Raw genomic sequence first — 15798 nt, 5'->3', positions numbered from 1 at the left:
AAAATGTTCATATTAATTTAGAACAAAACCTCAAACAACAGTAAATATCTACAAGACTTCTTTTTTTTCTAGGAGCTCATCGGTCTGCCTACGTTACCTGAACGCAACAGCAGCAGCCAATGACAGCCAACATAGTGACGTGACACCGCCTTTTTCTACCCATCATCCTCTTCCACAGACAAACCCGCACATCCAAATGCACTCCAATGTCCAAATAATTGACTAATGAATAAAATGTCAAGTAATAGTTGTTTTCCTATATTGATCTTACACATTGAGTCATAAAAGAGTCCTAATCAGAGGTAACGTTGAAATTATGCACCTCTGAGTGAGGAGCACGTTACTGCTGAACAGTACGTGGGGTATTCACGTACCCAGGTTAAAAGGGCTTCTGCTATGTTTTGCACAGGAGGGGTGAAGAAATTCACTCCTCCTGCGGAATCGACATCAAGAGATTTCGGAAGCACAATTTTTACCACAGGGGTTGCTAGTGATCACTTGTCCTGGCGCCCCGTCTCTTTACTGTTCAAATGAAATATTCCTCAAATCTCACTTGTGAGTAAAGGAAATATGATTATTTATAAAGTCAATGCGGACATGGTTGACCATAGCGTAGTCTTGAGGTAAACGTACTTACAGCCTCTGACATGGTAACTTAATTTGAGTATGAAGCAGGGACAGACCGCCAGGATATTTTAACAAAATGCTGAAAACTAATAATTAACGTGTATTTGCTTAGGAACATTACACTTTTGGGACACACACCGAAGCTGTTGCTCTGTGTCAGTACTCAAACTGCGTATTCAAATTTTACAACATTTCGACAATGAAGTTACAAGCCCCAACACACACAAACTACGAGTTGTAGCTTCATAAACCAATACACTATACTACACATAAAGTGTAACCGAACATGAAATAAGTCCTCGCCTTCATATTGACAAGAAAATTACTTCATTCGTCGTCGTTAAAGTGAGCTCCGGCTGATTTTATGTCAGTTTGAAAACAAGGCGAGCGCTGTTCAGCAGGAAGTCAAGCTATATATCAGCCGTCTGCGCATGCGCGGCAGCTCTTCACAATCTAGGGATGCGTTTCTCTTCATAAAACGGTAAGGACGAGCTAATTCCTCACTATGTGATTTTCTATATATTTGGACGCAAAATGCGTGAGTCTTTCACGACTAGAAAGGCAGCGTGAGACAGTGGGATGCGGGTATGTTTCGGGAGGGGGGTTCAGCCCGGCCAGGCTCGTACAGAATGGAGGGGCAGCGCCACCGCCGCCGTGCCGTTGTTTGCTGTACGTGCCGCCGCACAGGGAGACGTCATTTTGAAGGGGAGCGGAGAGTTAAAATGCAGAGTTACGAAGGGACGTACGGTTCATAGACAAGCGGCACGTAATCGTCACACTGTAAATGCACAGCTTTACCCGTCTCTCGGGCAGTATAGTTCACATTATTGTTCAGATTCCCACACGTCAAGTTACGCCCTTTTGCGTTAGCCATAATGGCTACCGTCGAGCCTAGTCTGAGTAGCTGTGAGGTTCTCAACGGCAAAAAAAAAAGCAGTCAGCTGCCAGCCGCGGTTTCATTCCCACCTAACTTTTTAAAATAGGTGCCATTTAGCTGCAACTGTACAGATGGATTGAGCTCCAGTGTAACTGTGAATGGTATACTGAAACCATGTCAGTTAGCATCACCCAGAAAACACGCAAAACTGCTGTTTGTATTCCCTAACATGCTAATGTTACACTGCACAAAATATGACAGTTAGAAAAGTGCTATAGTCTCTTAATAGATGTAGCACACTACGCAACTGTTTATAATAATATATATTTTTTAATATTAAATTATAATCAATCATTTTTTGCTCGCATTAGCTTGTGTTTGGAAATGAAAAATTAGTAATTAGAACTTTTTTTTGGAAATATTAAATTTTATTAAAACAATAACTGCTGGTTTAAATGAGTGGATTTAGTGTTAACGTTATATCAGACTGAAAGCGTTGGTGTGAACTGTTTCTTAAGCTAGCAAAACAATGTTAACGTGAAAATGACGCATTTGTAAAGGAAGTTTGGTTTATGGTTCTGTTGATGTCAAAGCTACAATTTGGCTAATAAAGCTTATTGTGTTACTTTTATATTATTTATTTACTCATTTAACCAACATACTTGGATTCAACGTCTATGTGTACACTTTGGTTAAAAGTGTCAGTTTAATTAGGTAACATTAGGTATCTAACTAGCCATTTAAAGCTAGGGAGGCTATATAAACCAGGGTTGTGAATGCACTTGTTTCTTTGGGTGACAAAAGGACAAAACAGTACAGGTCTGACTGCTTGACTAACATGGTTCAGGGTTCCCACGGTCATGAAATTCCTGGAAATGTTATGAAATGAGAAAAACTGTTTTCCAGGCTTGGAAATGGTTTAGAATTAGGTGAATGTTTTGGGAAAGTTTTGAATTAGGGATGACCCGATCTGATATCAAAGATAACGGATATAAGACTATACTATAAGAACTTGGACCCCCCCCCCCCACACACACACACACACACACACACTTTTACCATGTCAAAAATCAATCATTTAATATGAATATACTTTCATCAATTTCTGTATTTAGCTTTTTAATATCTTCTAATTTGTGATCTGTAGCCAAAGACTTGCTCTGGGATGTAATTGCAAAATGCACCCATCATTTAGTGAGATCAAAGTGTCAAAACACCTGTTAAAAGGCTCCAGAATACAGGAAATTACAATTACGGTGATTTGACTGTCATACTCACATTCCAAAACCTTCCATGCTGTACATGGTCATGTTTCTTTCCTTAAAGTACAAATTGAGTAAAAAAGTATTTGACGTATGGTTGTGACCATGAAAGCAAAACTTTCTTGAAAGCCCCCCGCAAATCTCGCTCCAAGGTTTTCTGAAAAGTTCACAGCTCTGGTTATGATGTTCAATAAAGCTCTCCAACTGAAACAGTTGGACCTGACCGTCCAGATTTGGGATGGGGGCAGGTAAAAACCAGATACTGCGGCCTATAGTCGCTATGTGGGCCAACCTTTGTTAAACTACTTAAATTAAGTAATGGAAATGGGGTAAAATATTATGGAATAGTTATGGAAAAGTTTTGAAAATTCAATGGTAAAAATGTGTGGGAACCCTGATGGTTTGACACCTTACTAATTCCCTTTAATTTGGTTTTCCTTTTAATTTGTCACCCGTCTTTATTTCCCACCTCTCAGACACACTTCATTTTGCCTCTGTTTAATTGTGAATGTAACCTTGACTTCAATTCATCTGTCTTTGCTTGTTTTAATGGTATTTATATACATATTTATTCATCTCTTTTCAGATGAACAAACTCCTGGACAGCTATATAAAAGTGCCCCCCCCATTCTAGCATACTGTGAGTGTGATGGCGACCACTGAGGAGGTCACGGTGTCCATGGGGGAGGTGGTGATGGTGAAGGCTGATGGCGATGGTGACTCTGATGACCCCAATAAGACCCAGGTCATCCTCCAGCTCCAGCCCATCACAACCGGGTATGTAACCTAATGAAGACTGGGAGAACAGTATAATTTACTCAAAACAATAATAATAATAATAATAAGATTTAATTTGAATTCCAATAGGTCAAAGAGTACAAAATAGATACATTTTTTGGTTCGAGTGGTGTTAGAGCATCTTCGCAACTACTTGCGAGGTAGCTGGATTCGCAAGATCACGATATTACAAGATAAAACAAAATTCAGGCTACTCAGTGTCAAAAACCCAGCTGCCTCGCAAGGTATTACAGTGACAGATGGTTCATCCAATCACCTGCCAAGTATTTTTTTTAATGTGCCTGCCCATTTCCAAACAATCTCCATTGACAGCTTCTCAGATGGTTCTGTGTAACAAACCATAAGGTTACGAAACTACTTAGCAAATATTATAATTAATAATGACAAACTTTTTTTTTTCTTTGCAGAGATGAATCCGCTGAAACAGATGCAGCTGTCATGGCTGTCGAAGCACATCCAGGTACAGTGAGAGAGTGTCAGAATGATGTTTTTACACCTTGAGAGCTGCACACATTGTACATTTTTAAGTGATATCTGTATCTTTTTGTTTTTTTAGAAGAATGTGAGGGAGATGACGTTGAACTCGGCTGTCCCATAACATGCGGCGACTGTAAAGCTATGTTGCTAGTGAAGAAATTTGTGTGCCCGGGAATCAATGTTAAATGTGTGAAGGTTGGTATTTCTCATGGTTTTTATATCCATATAGAACTGCACCAGGGTTCTGCTGACATTGCTTTTCAAAGACTTATCCATATACACATTTTTTTTAAAGGAAATAAACATGTACAGCTGATATGTAAAACTGGTTTCAAAAAACACTTTCATTCACCTATTTATTTCTTCTCACTTAGTTAAACATCCTGTCACAAGCTGTAGGTAGTAAGTGTTTTGAGTATGTGGTGTACACTACAGTAATTCAGCATAAACACCCACACAAGAATCAAGTTACACAAGAAATCAGGCAACATGTTCTCAGGCACTATTTACTATGAATCCATGTACATGCAGCAGGTCAGTATTGACATTGCTCCACTACCCCAAACTATTTGAAGCATGTATAACTGTAACTGTACAGCAAGCAACTGTACAATTTCTGCGATACACTGCTTCCTGATTTTTTTTAAAGTGCATTTACAGTGTAGAAACAGTGTAAAAAGAGTCAATAGATGCAGTTGTGTATACCAAGAACATGTTCTTGATGTGGCCAAAGTCTGTCAGTTCCTGTTCAGTGCTTTAACGATGGCGTAAAACGTATCTGGAGCTGTTGTCATGACAACAAGTAACCCCAAACCTGCAAAAGTGCAAATTTATTCACACTTCACTTCACACTTGTCTTGTGACTGTGACCAGTGGGTTAGACATTGCATTTTGTGATACAAATGATTCTCTTTTCTATAGGTATGTTAAAAAAAAAAAGTTGATGTCATCACGTTAAAAACCTATACGTGTTAACGTAAAAAAATAAAAAAAATCAATGAATTCTGAGTTGGAGTAAATTTATAAACTACAGCTAAATATTTTAAATAGCATTAATTATTAAACTCACTTTGCTAAAAATTGGCCATAGAATTATATCTTGTCTTCTATCTTTAGAATAAACATGACTACTAGTACACAGAACACAACCGCATTCACTCATAATAACAACTTGTATAAATAGTAAATGTGGAAACAGCCAAAACACTGAGGAAACACATATAATGACAATTATGTCTATGATTCTTCTCCCCTAATGCATGCTGGGAGGCTCTTCCCTTCCCACTTCACACCTATCATATAAGTGCAATCACACGATCAGCACTCAGCCAAATATACAAGTGCTGATCCTGGTTTCAACTCTCTAGTCTTGTTGTCTTTATTTCAAGAAAAGAAAAGATCAATTAATCTGAAATCAATCCACAAACTACTTTCAAATAACCAAAACTAGCTGCATGAGACATAACAGGATTATTTAAGCCTGATCACATGTTAGCCTGGATTAGTTAAACCTCATTTGAAGAACAGGACCTCGATTTAAAATAAAAGCAAACCATCATAAGGTCAACCTTGATACATGACTCTCATTTAGCTTTTAGTTATCTCTGGTGTTGAACCCTCTTTGTCACATTTACAGTGCACAGTGGACTCAGCAGGCTTACCTAACCAATACATTCTCCACTAGTTTGAAGACCAGCTGATCAGTCCAAAGCAGTTTGTGCACCTTTCTGGAAAAGCCACTCTGAAAGACTGGAAGAGAGCCATCAGGATGGGTGGAGTCATGCTAAGGTGAGGGGATCAGTATATGTACTGCTGTCTAAATTCATTGGTTCAATTGGTTTGCATGCACAATATTGTAGTCAGTCATCGTCACAGTCTGCACTCTAGCTCATGCATGAAGAGAATGATCTGGCTCAGACCTCTTGAATAAATATGTAAAACAATGACGAAATGAAATATACACATGATTGAACTTGGCATAATTCAATCACTGTTGAGCTATGAATAAGATTATATCAACGACTCCAGGCTTTTCTTTTAAACCTCCTGTCTGTTTGACTGATGAAAATGTTCAGTATCTGATAGAAATGGAATATTTAAGTAAGAAAGTAGCCATGTCAGGGATAAAACAAATGCATCACCCTGTATGCTTGGTTGAGCAGTGTGCTCTAGAAATGGGAATTTAATATTAAAGACACCGAAAATCAGTTTAAAGCTGCACCAATAACTTTTGAGTTGTTGCTCATAGTAATGAATTATCTGCTGTTCCACTCACTTATACTGAGTTCTTTAGCGTCTTTTAGCTTATTTTTTTGGTTATCTGACCGCAAACTGTATGCTACCTTACCAGCACCAAACAACAGACGAAGCTAGCTGCTAGCGTTTAGCAGCTAAAGAACAATACTGGGTTGGATTTTTAGATTTGTCGGTTGAGACCAAAACAGAGCTAGAAGTAGAGTTCATATTGGACTTGTTGCGCTCTCTTAACAACACAATTCTAAAGTAATACTAATGTTGCTCAGTGGTAGCTAGTTGTGTAAATTAGCAATTGTTTGCTAATTTTAGCCAAATAAGCCTTCCAGAATCTTCTGCTGCCACAAGCAGCCAAAAAAGTTCTCTTCATGCAGTTTTTAAAGATAGAGTTACAACTTTTCTGCTCATATGAACAGTGAAAGAGGTTTTCCATGCTGTAATTATTCCTCCTGTTCATACTGGCTAATAAAAGGTCACCTTCAAATGTGCTTTCAATGGACGAGATGGAGGATAAAATCCACAGTGTGGTGTTTAGTGCAGAAATCAATTAAAAAGTTGATTTAAAGCTGAGTTAGTCATATCAAGTGATATCTGACACATGTACAGTCTTTTCAGCATCAACTTCCCTCTTAGTGTTTCCCTGTTGAGCTGTGGTGGAAGTATAGTAACAAAAAGACTTTGGTACTAAAAACACTGTAACGTTGAAACGTAGAAGATGAAGATTTGACTCATTTGGACGTTCTGAAGCTTCAGATCAACTTTTAAATACATTTTTTAGCATAGAAGGACAACTGTGGAATCCTGACTGTTGGTTTAAGACACACTTGAAAAGTTGTGAGCCCACCTTTAATTATTTACACGTTTCTATTTGTTTAGATGGGACTCTCTTCTCTGTGGCTGTTGCTTTAAATATTCTAACTTCACAGCCTGCACTGTGGGATGATTGTATGTGCCTCTTACTATTTTTTTTTTCTTCTTCTAAGAGCTTATTCCTTCACCACAGGCGGTTTGTGTGGGCAAGGCCTGCGCATGAATCAGTCGTTCCGCTTCATGCCGTTGCCCTTCTAGTTACAAGTGCAGGACAAGTGGCATTAGTGTAGAGTTGGGGAAATCAGTTTGCTTTTTCAGACTGTAAAATTCACAGATGTTAAAAAGTTCAGAGGCAGCTCAGGAATTAAGATAAAGTTCTATATGATGTAAACATCTGAATCAAACCCTGCTTTCTTCTTTTTTAACTTCTCCTCTGCAGGAAAATGATGGATTCAGGCCAGCTCGACTTCTATCAGCACAGCACTCTGTGTACAAACACATGTCGCAGCACCAAGTTTGACCTCTTAATCAACAACACACGCTTCCCTCCGGACGGCAGCGGACTCACCACGCCCACATCCTCTAATGGTGAGAACACGCCAGGTTTACCCATATATGTTAGCTGACAAAGACATTTCATTCAATATTAGGGCTGGGTATTTTTAGCAGTTCTTATTGCCAATTACAATTATTTTTTATTTTCTTATTCAAAGTCCAAAATTTTTCTGGTTTTTGCCCAATTATTTTATGAGAAAAAAACAAAAGATGCAGTATTGTAAAGATGAGGGAATGCATTTTTTTGATAACTTATATTTTGTGGTTCTCTTAATAATAATAAGTATTCTCTGTCCTGCAATGTATGAATGAATTGTTACTTGATGATAGCATTAGCTGATTCTGGAGTATCATGACTTCTTATTAAACTTACCTTCTGATGTAGCTTTACTGTCTTTTTTAAAAGTATAGCTTCTTGTAAACCCCAGTCTCACTTCACAGTAGTGTAAAACCTATACAAGCACAACGATGCAAGCAATACGTTTTTTTTTATTGTAATGGGTGACGTGGAGGCAAAGAACAGCCTGATGAAAAGCCCAAAAATAAAATGTATTTTACCGGTTACACAAATAACTTTAGTCCCAAGCTCATTAGCTACGCATCACTGTTGCTGTATTTAGAGTTTAATACTGGGGCATTAATTCACAACTCCAAACATACTCTTGCAGCTTATGTATCCTTTTATAGTCTCTGGTTAATAAAACAGCTGTCAATCAGAAATCAGAAACAAGAATTCTCAATGGCCGTTATAAGTATAAGCCTAAATAACCAGAAAAGAGGTCTAAACTTGCTACCTCACAGGCAGCCATTGGTTTCTATTCATTTCACGTTGTTGTGGAAGACATCTTTTGGTTTTGAGGGAGTCCTGTCACTATAACTACTTTTATTGGACGATATATTGCCTCAGAAATAATCATGATAAACAATATTATTGTCATGTGAAGATCATTTTATACCACTGATATAATGATAATATAATAGCACAGTGAGGAATGGAGGACACTACTTGCTTAGCCAATGTGACACGAATAGCCTATTTATATATTGAGGTCAAAAAAATGATCGAGGTCACGTCCATGTATCATATGATAAGTCCATATATAGACATGATGATGTTGATAATTATGTTATTGTACGATAAGTCGATAATTATTGTGACAGGCCTAATTTGAGGTTGCATCTTGGGCTTTGGGGAACAATGATCAAAAGTTTCACAATTTCTTACATTGTATAGACCAAACAACTAATCTTCTACTCGAGAAAATAAACAGATTCATCAACAATGAAAATAATTGTTAGCTGCAGTCCAAGTCCGACATCCAAGTCTGATCCTCACATTTAGATATGGACAGCTGGGTTGTATTTTCCTTTGTCTGTGTGTTCCTATTGTAATCATAATGTGTATGTACTCGTGTAACTGCAGCTCAGGTGGTTCTGGGTAACGGCGGGACAGTGGGAGAGGACAGAGGAGACGTTCTGAGCGGGAAGTTGGACTGGAGCTCGACCTCGCTGGAGTCTGCAGACAAAAGGGAATGTAACGAGATCTCAGGTCACAGAGCACGCGCACCTCAACGCACATCATTCCATCACTTCTAAATGATACACAAACAGCTGTGACTGACACTTGTGTGTGATGTCTGTGTGTCCACAGAGGATACGCTCAATTTCTGGAAGGGAATCGCTGACGTGGGTTTGCTGGGTGAAGTGGTGACCAACATCAGCACGGAGCTGCTGGAGCTGCTGAGAGGCGTGCAGCAGCGCAGGGACAACTTACAGGACACAGGTACGCAACAAGTGTGCAGTGGCTGCTGGGAATTCTAACGGGGCTTAAAGCTAGTTCAGAGGTGACCGAAGAAAGAAATGGAAAGAAAGAACAAATTCAGCTGCTGTTTGAAATGTGACGGACGGAAAGAAAAACCAACAGCAGAAGGCTTTGCGAATGGCTACTGTTGGTCTCTGTAACAATACACACTGAATACATGAATGATTGTTTACAACAGCTGAACTTGTTCCGTCTTTCTGACTGACCATGTGACCCTTTGATTGATTGCCGCACTGATCCCAGATTCCTGTCTGGTAGAGGTGGCGGTGCTCAGTAACCTCGCCCAAGTGTTCGGCCTACTCGACTCGGTCAAGAAGACCCTGGAGACGAGGAGGCAGCAGACTGACCCCAGCCAGGAGCACATCCTCAGCACCCTCAACAGTGAGTCACACATAAAAAAACAGACTTCCACACACATCAGGTGTTTTGTTTAAGTCCGTTGTTCTTCGGAAAAAGTGACAGGACACTATTTGATGATTTTCTTGATTAATCAATGGATTATTTGGCCTTTTAAATGTTAGAAAACAGTAAAAAAAAAATGACATATAATTTCCGAATTCCAAATGTGATGTCTTCAAATTTATTATTTTGTCCAATCCATAGTCCAGAACCCAAATATATCAGTTTACTATCAAGTATGACCAAAAAAAGCTTTAAAATCATCGTATTTCTGAAGCTAAAACCAGCTAATTTTCTGCATTTTTGCTTTGAAAAAAATGACCAAAACAATGAATATTTTTTTGCTTGATCAACTAATTGATTAATCATTGCAGCTCTAACTCTAAACCAGGGAGCAGTTTTGGATAAGGCCAATCTATTATTTCTTTTAAGCAAAGCTCTCTTGACATCATAGTCTACCTACCTGTATATTATACACCTCATTCACTGTGAAAAACAGCTGAAGTTAAACTAAACATAAAATAAGGCCTTTTAATAGCACAGTGTATTTTGAGCCTTCTCCTGGAAGTGCAGATGGAGGACGGTGGGGGAGTTTTTTTTATATCAGTGCTAAAAAAAAAAAAGAGTAACAGCATAAATAACAATGACAAACAACCTCAGAGTCACACACAACAACAAATCCACACAGCTTGGGTTTCCGCTGGGTTCGGTGCTTCATAGAAGAGAGGAGGTCACCTTCTTTCAACACTAATGAGACTTATGATTTTCAAACACAATACAAATGAAATACTCAGGTGAGAGTGGGGTTTTCTGTTTGATTAAAACACTGCTAAAGACTGAAAATAGAGGTGATAGAAGGGTTTCATTAAATTTAAGTACAAATTTAAATTTAGTGTGTTCTGTACCCTGAAGGTTAGGTTCACATTTTTAAGTCTGTCTAAAAACTTACATGCCCCCACATCTACATTGACAGGGTTATTGGTAGCTGTAATTATTTCTCCAGCCTCTTGGCTGTAAAGAAATCCTCTCTTAAAGTGATTTCAATGTAAGTGTCCTCATTTAGTGCAAGAATTAAATCTCACATTCAGCAAAACCTAGTGTGAGGCTTTAGCAGCAAATTAAGTAGGTATCCTCCAAACCTACTGTCCTTTTAGTATCATATTCCCTCTTTGTTTGACTATCGTCTCGCTGTGTCAGCAGAAAACACAGTCCGTGAAGCACAAAGCAGGAAGATGATAACTGTATCTGTTCTCTGGCGACTCTAGTGGCAATTTGTCCTTAACTTGATAAACATTTTTTTTAAACAATGAAGAAAAATGAATAAATAAACTCAAAATCAAATGGCCACTGATGCCACTGGTGAAACAATATGTATTTTTATCGTACAGAATTTCTGAATGCATCCGACAGTAGAATATCTCAGCGCTGTGCCACCTGCTCATGGATTACTGACATGGATTAGGGTCAGACAAAACTTGCTCCAGTATTTTAATTCCTGCTAATCAGTCATATTAAAAGAGATTATGTTTGACCGTGTGTTGCGCTGACCTGAAATTACTGATAAGAAAACTTACAATAAACTTTTTGGCAAACTGTGCCACATTTTAGGGACGATATCCAGCTGCTGTGTAGTGGGGTGTTTGAATATGAATATGAAAAAGGACAGTTAACATTTTTATTGAGTAAATGTTGTTTATGCTTTGGGCTGGGAATTGACATTTGCTGGCTTGAGCGTGACCATCATCTCTTATGAATATTGATGTCAAATATCAATCTTGAAAATGTATGTGTTATGCTTATTAATCAGTACTCGGCTGTCATTCTAAGCACTGTGTTGTGTGTGTGTGTGTGTGTGTGTGGTGTGTGTAGACCTGGAGGTGCAGTTGGAAGATCAGAGGAAGCAGCAGCAGGTGCGAGCTCTTCTGTCCTGTCCGCAGCCTGCCAAAACCAAGACGCCCACCAAGCGCCAGACCAAGCGGCCTCGTCTCCAGAGGCCCGCCTCCACCACCACCCTCCTGAGCACCTCCGTCAACCAGCAGGCCACCCTGCAGCCTCAGCAGTTCACTGTTCTGTCCCCCATCTCGCTGTCCTCCATGGGTCAACCGTTCACTATGGCGGGTCTGCCCATTGCCTCCCTGGGCCAGTCGTCCAACACCGTCACCCTGCTCCCGACCGGCTCGCAGCTCTTCACCCGCTACATGTTGACCGGAGACGGGAAAACCGACACCATCACCCTGCACCCGTCCTCGGGCCTGACGCTACTGGGCACCGCCATGCAGGACTCCGGCCAGCTGGGCACGATGATGAGCCCTGTAGAGCTGGTGCATCTGAGCCAGCAGGCCGGCGGTACAGAGATGGTGCCCATAGAAGGCCAGGTGGTGGACGGCACCATGCTGGTGCAACAGGAGGTGATGCAGGGCGAGGTGGAGGCCAGCCAGGAGCACACGGTCATCGAGATAAACCCGGCGCCGGTGGAGCAGCCAGTGGGAGTGATGGAGCTGCAGCTGTCCGGGGAGTCGGTCAGAGACGGGGCCACCATGGTGGTACAGAGCGGCATGGAGGTGACCATGTCCACAGAGGGGGAGGAGACACAGTGCCAAATGCAGGAAGTGCAGACTGAGGGGGTTCAGGGGCTGCAGCTGGACGCCAACGGACAGTTGTCAGGCGTACAGATAGTGGTGATAGAAGACAATACTCAGGAAGAAAACAAGGTGAAATGAGACACATCCTCCTATTCTACCCGCCAGAACAGACATGGACTGAGATATCACAGACTTGTGAAATTGTAAATACACAGAATTTCCAAATCGACAAATTGCCTTGGCTTAAGACCAAGCGCTAGGGTAGACGTTTTTCCTTTTTCTGGTGTGTCTGTACATGCTCCCCTCTCAACCTCTCATTGGTTTTTATTGAAACAAAGACGCAGCACAACAAATAGTAGACTATGCTTCTGTTTGTTTTGTAATTAAAGGATCTTACAGGTATTTCACAACTTAACTCTTCTTTTCGTAGATTCGGCTGTCATTTCTATTGTTAATGTTGACACTGTACTCGCCAGGTAAACCGCTGAGATCTGGGAAGATGGAGACGTCACTAAGAAGAAGTCAGATGATAAAAAGTAAAAGAAGGTGAACTGTAAAATGATTAGCCAAGCTGTCTGTTGCAAACAAAATCCATCACTCCAAAAACTACCTTTGTTGTTCAACCTCAGCCTACTGCACTTACTGTAGTTCTACTCACCCACTTTTCTTGCGCAATTTGGGATTATTACCAACATTTCCAGTGCACTTGCTTTCAGTTTTGCCGCCAAATTACATGATTTAGAGTGCTTAGGAACCATAGACTATGGAGCTATGGAACATCTGAAACAATATGATTTGCCAAAAAAAGCTGAGTAATAGTTATATAACTCAGTAGGGCATTGTTGTGATAGTGACCAGTTAGTTTTCTCTGTGGGTGCTTTGTTACTGATGCAACGAGCTAGCTAACATGTAAAAAACCAACACATGGAGAGTTTATGGTGCATTTTATTATATCCATAAACTGGACGTACTTAGTTCTTAATGTTTCCTTGTGTTATTGTGATAGATTGGGAACCCTGGTTTAGATAAAATGGCCAAACAACCTTCCCAATCATCTGACTTTCTTCGTAGCGATGTCGAAGTGTTCCAAGGTCTCAGCTATCACTCTGATGAGCGTGATGTAAACATAACCTTTGGAAACAACCTCCGAGACCACGAAAAAACACCCAAGTTGTAACAAACCACGATGATCCTTGAAGCCTCCATGAACAACCCAAGTATAAGAGAAAGCACTGTAACTGCTAAATCTACACACAGGGCTCTTAATGGTGCTGAAGATTTCGTCAGTTCACGTCTTCTTATACTGACTCGTTACCTATTACAGTGTTGGCGTCACTTGAGGCTGGGATTAATTGCACTGTACGTTGTGTCGTGTCGCATCAAGCTGTATTTGTTTTTGCACTGTGTGACGTCCTTTCGGGACTACGGGAAGATGTTCACGACCATGCCTGCTCTCTCAACACTTCTTCACAATTTTCGCTGCACTGTTGGGCGTGCAGTGTTTATTTTTTTCATTATTTTTTTTTCTGTGCATAGTTAAATGGAAACAGACTGAACCTTTCTCACTGGAATTGCATCGCTTATGCACTCACTCTCTCAGTGGTTTCTTATTGCCTGATTTCATTCACAAACTCCATGTATTTCCTTTGATTGTGATCATCAATTGCTTTCTCTCAGTATCATTGGTAGTGCGAGCTACTGGGCTGATTGTTTAAGTCATTATATTAAAAAACAACAAAACATATATATACTTAATGTCAAACTTGGTATGCCTGTATTTTACAGTTTTGAAGTAGTGTCATATTTATTAGTTCTCAAACTGAAGAGATGGGCCTCTCTGTTTAAGGTGCAAACATGGATTAATTTATGCTCTGGGCTGTCGCTCACATCAGCAAAAACCTGTTCAAGACTGCGTTTTCCAATAATTTAATTTAACAAATGAGGGTATTTGCATACTGACTTTGTAATGTGTTTTAATATCAGATTAAAACCCTTAAAAACAAGTGTGAGTGGTTGTTTTGGTGTTTGGCCACCAGAGAGCGCTGTGTGCTCATTCCACGACGGACTGAAACTGAAGACGAAGGCTACGGCTGCATTAATAGATGGTGGAAATAGTCTGCTGCTGTAATCTCTAACTTCTCCATCTGTCAGGTTTATTGCAGTGAACGGTGTAATCTGCACCGTTGTGGGTGCTGTCCGTGATGGGCAGGCCTCTCTAGAGGCTGAGCCGTGCTGACAGGGCACCAGGGCTCACTGGCTATTACATTCCCCCTCTTCTTGTACCCACTGACACTCTCAGACAGGCTGTATGAGGGGGAAAGACATGAGGATTTGGGATATACAAGCACAAAAAAGGCAAATACACAAAGCAGAGAGGCTGAAATAGGTGACCTAGATGAACTGGATGTGGGTGTGTGTGGGGTACAAAAACAAACCATCTGTAGCTGAATGTGAAAGCCGCTGGGGGCCAGGTGAGGGCTAAAAGGTTGAGAAATTTAACCACAGGGGTCATTGTGTGGTGTAAAAGGACGGTATATGATGTCTGAGTAAATTACAGAGGTGTTCCATAGATTATAGATTGGGTTTCCTCACATGTTGTGCACAGGACAAAGAAAAGTGGAGCAGCAGAAGCATCGGTTACATGTCGGAAATGTCTCAGAGATCCGTGAGGGGTTGAAAGGCTGTTAAAAGAGGGGCCGACACGCCTGACATTTTGTCAGTATCGCCCCGGCTACAGCAGGTTTAGCTGAGAATAGACACATGAACTTGACGTCTTGTAGTCAGTGTATGTTACAGGCAGGGCAGCTCTGAGCTCTATCTATAGTATCAGAGGAGGAAAACAGGCTCATAAACAGACTGTCATAATATACCAACAGATGAAACACATGCAGTTGATTTAAAAGCATTAGAAACTACTGAACCATATGTTGAGTAAAAAAGATTCAGGATAATTTATTTAGATCTATACATACTCAAAGATGGAAGTGGTACTGTGAAGCCAATCAACATAAGACCCAAGTCTTTAAAAATCTAGTACCAGTGTTTCTGATTGATGATTTATTTAGCTTTTATACTGCTATGCTTATGGAAAATCCCCAAAATTACTAGGACTCAGTTGTAACTCTAGAACTGTGTGCTTGTATGGACAGAAGCCATTTGAAACAGCATTTAAAGCACTGCTGAAACAGCCAAACATTGAATTGATGAGTTGTAACATTTTGATAATTGATTTCTCAGTTAGAGCCGTGTTAATTAATTATTTGGCAACTTGGAAGGAATGAGCTGGAAATGCAACAACTAGCTTATATATTGCCTTATAAAGTTGTCATGGCTTAC

The 15798-nt window shown here is 40.2% G+C and overlaps 1 protein-coding gene and 1 non-coding gene across 3 annotated transcripts; both read left to right on the top strand.

Moving 5' to 3' along the window:
* Positions 1-380: 380 nt before the first annotated feature.
* LOC133997103 (U11 spliceosomal RNA) lies at positions 381-514 on the top strand. The gene has a single exon (XR_009927256.1). It is a non-coding gene; the product is annotated as a U11 spliceosomal RNA (small nuclear RNA).
* Positions 515-1079: 565 nt separating this feature from the next.
* On the top strand, positions 1080-12991 carry gmeb1 (glucocorticoid modulatory element binding protein 1). Of its 2 annotated transcripts, none has more exons than XM_062436473.1 (10): positions 1080-1108; positions 3353-3543; positions 3972-4024; positions 4121-4236; positions 5726-5829; positions 7544-7692; positions 9083-9208; positions 9311-9442; positions 9725-9862; positions 11750-12991. In XM_062436473.1, the coding sequence occupies exons 2-10, from the start codon at positions 3416-3418 to the stop codon at positions 12598-12600; spliced, it is 1797 nt and encodes a 598-aa protein (XP_062292457.1). In that variant the 5' UTR covers positions 1080-1108; positions 3353-3415; the 3' UTR covers positions 12601-12991. The 2 variants fall into 2 exon arrangements, with proteins under 2 accessions (XP_062292457.1, XP_062292456.1); XM_062436472.1 differs by lacking the exon at positions 1080-1108 and adding an exon at positions 1344-1407.
* The last annotated feature ends 2807 nt before the right edge of the window (positions 12992-15798 follow it).

Source organism: Scomber scombrus, chromosome 16 (genome assembly GCF_963691925.1).
Source record: "Scomber scombrus chromosome 16, fScoSco1.1, whole genome shotgun sequence".
NCBI classification, from domain to species: Eukaryota; Metazoa; Chordata; class Actinopteri; order Scombriformes; family Scombridae; genus Scomber; species Scomber scombrus.
This window is presented reverse-complemented; position numbering and strand designations above follow the sequence as displayed.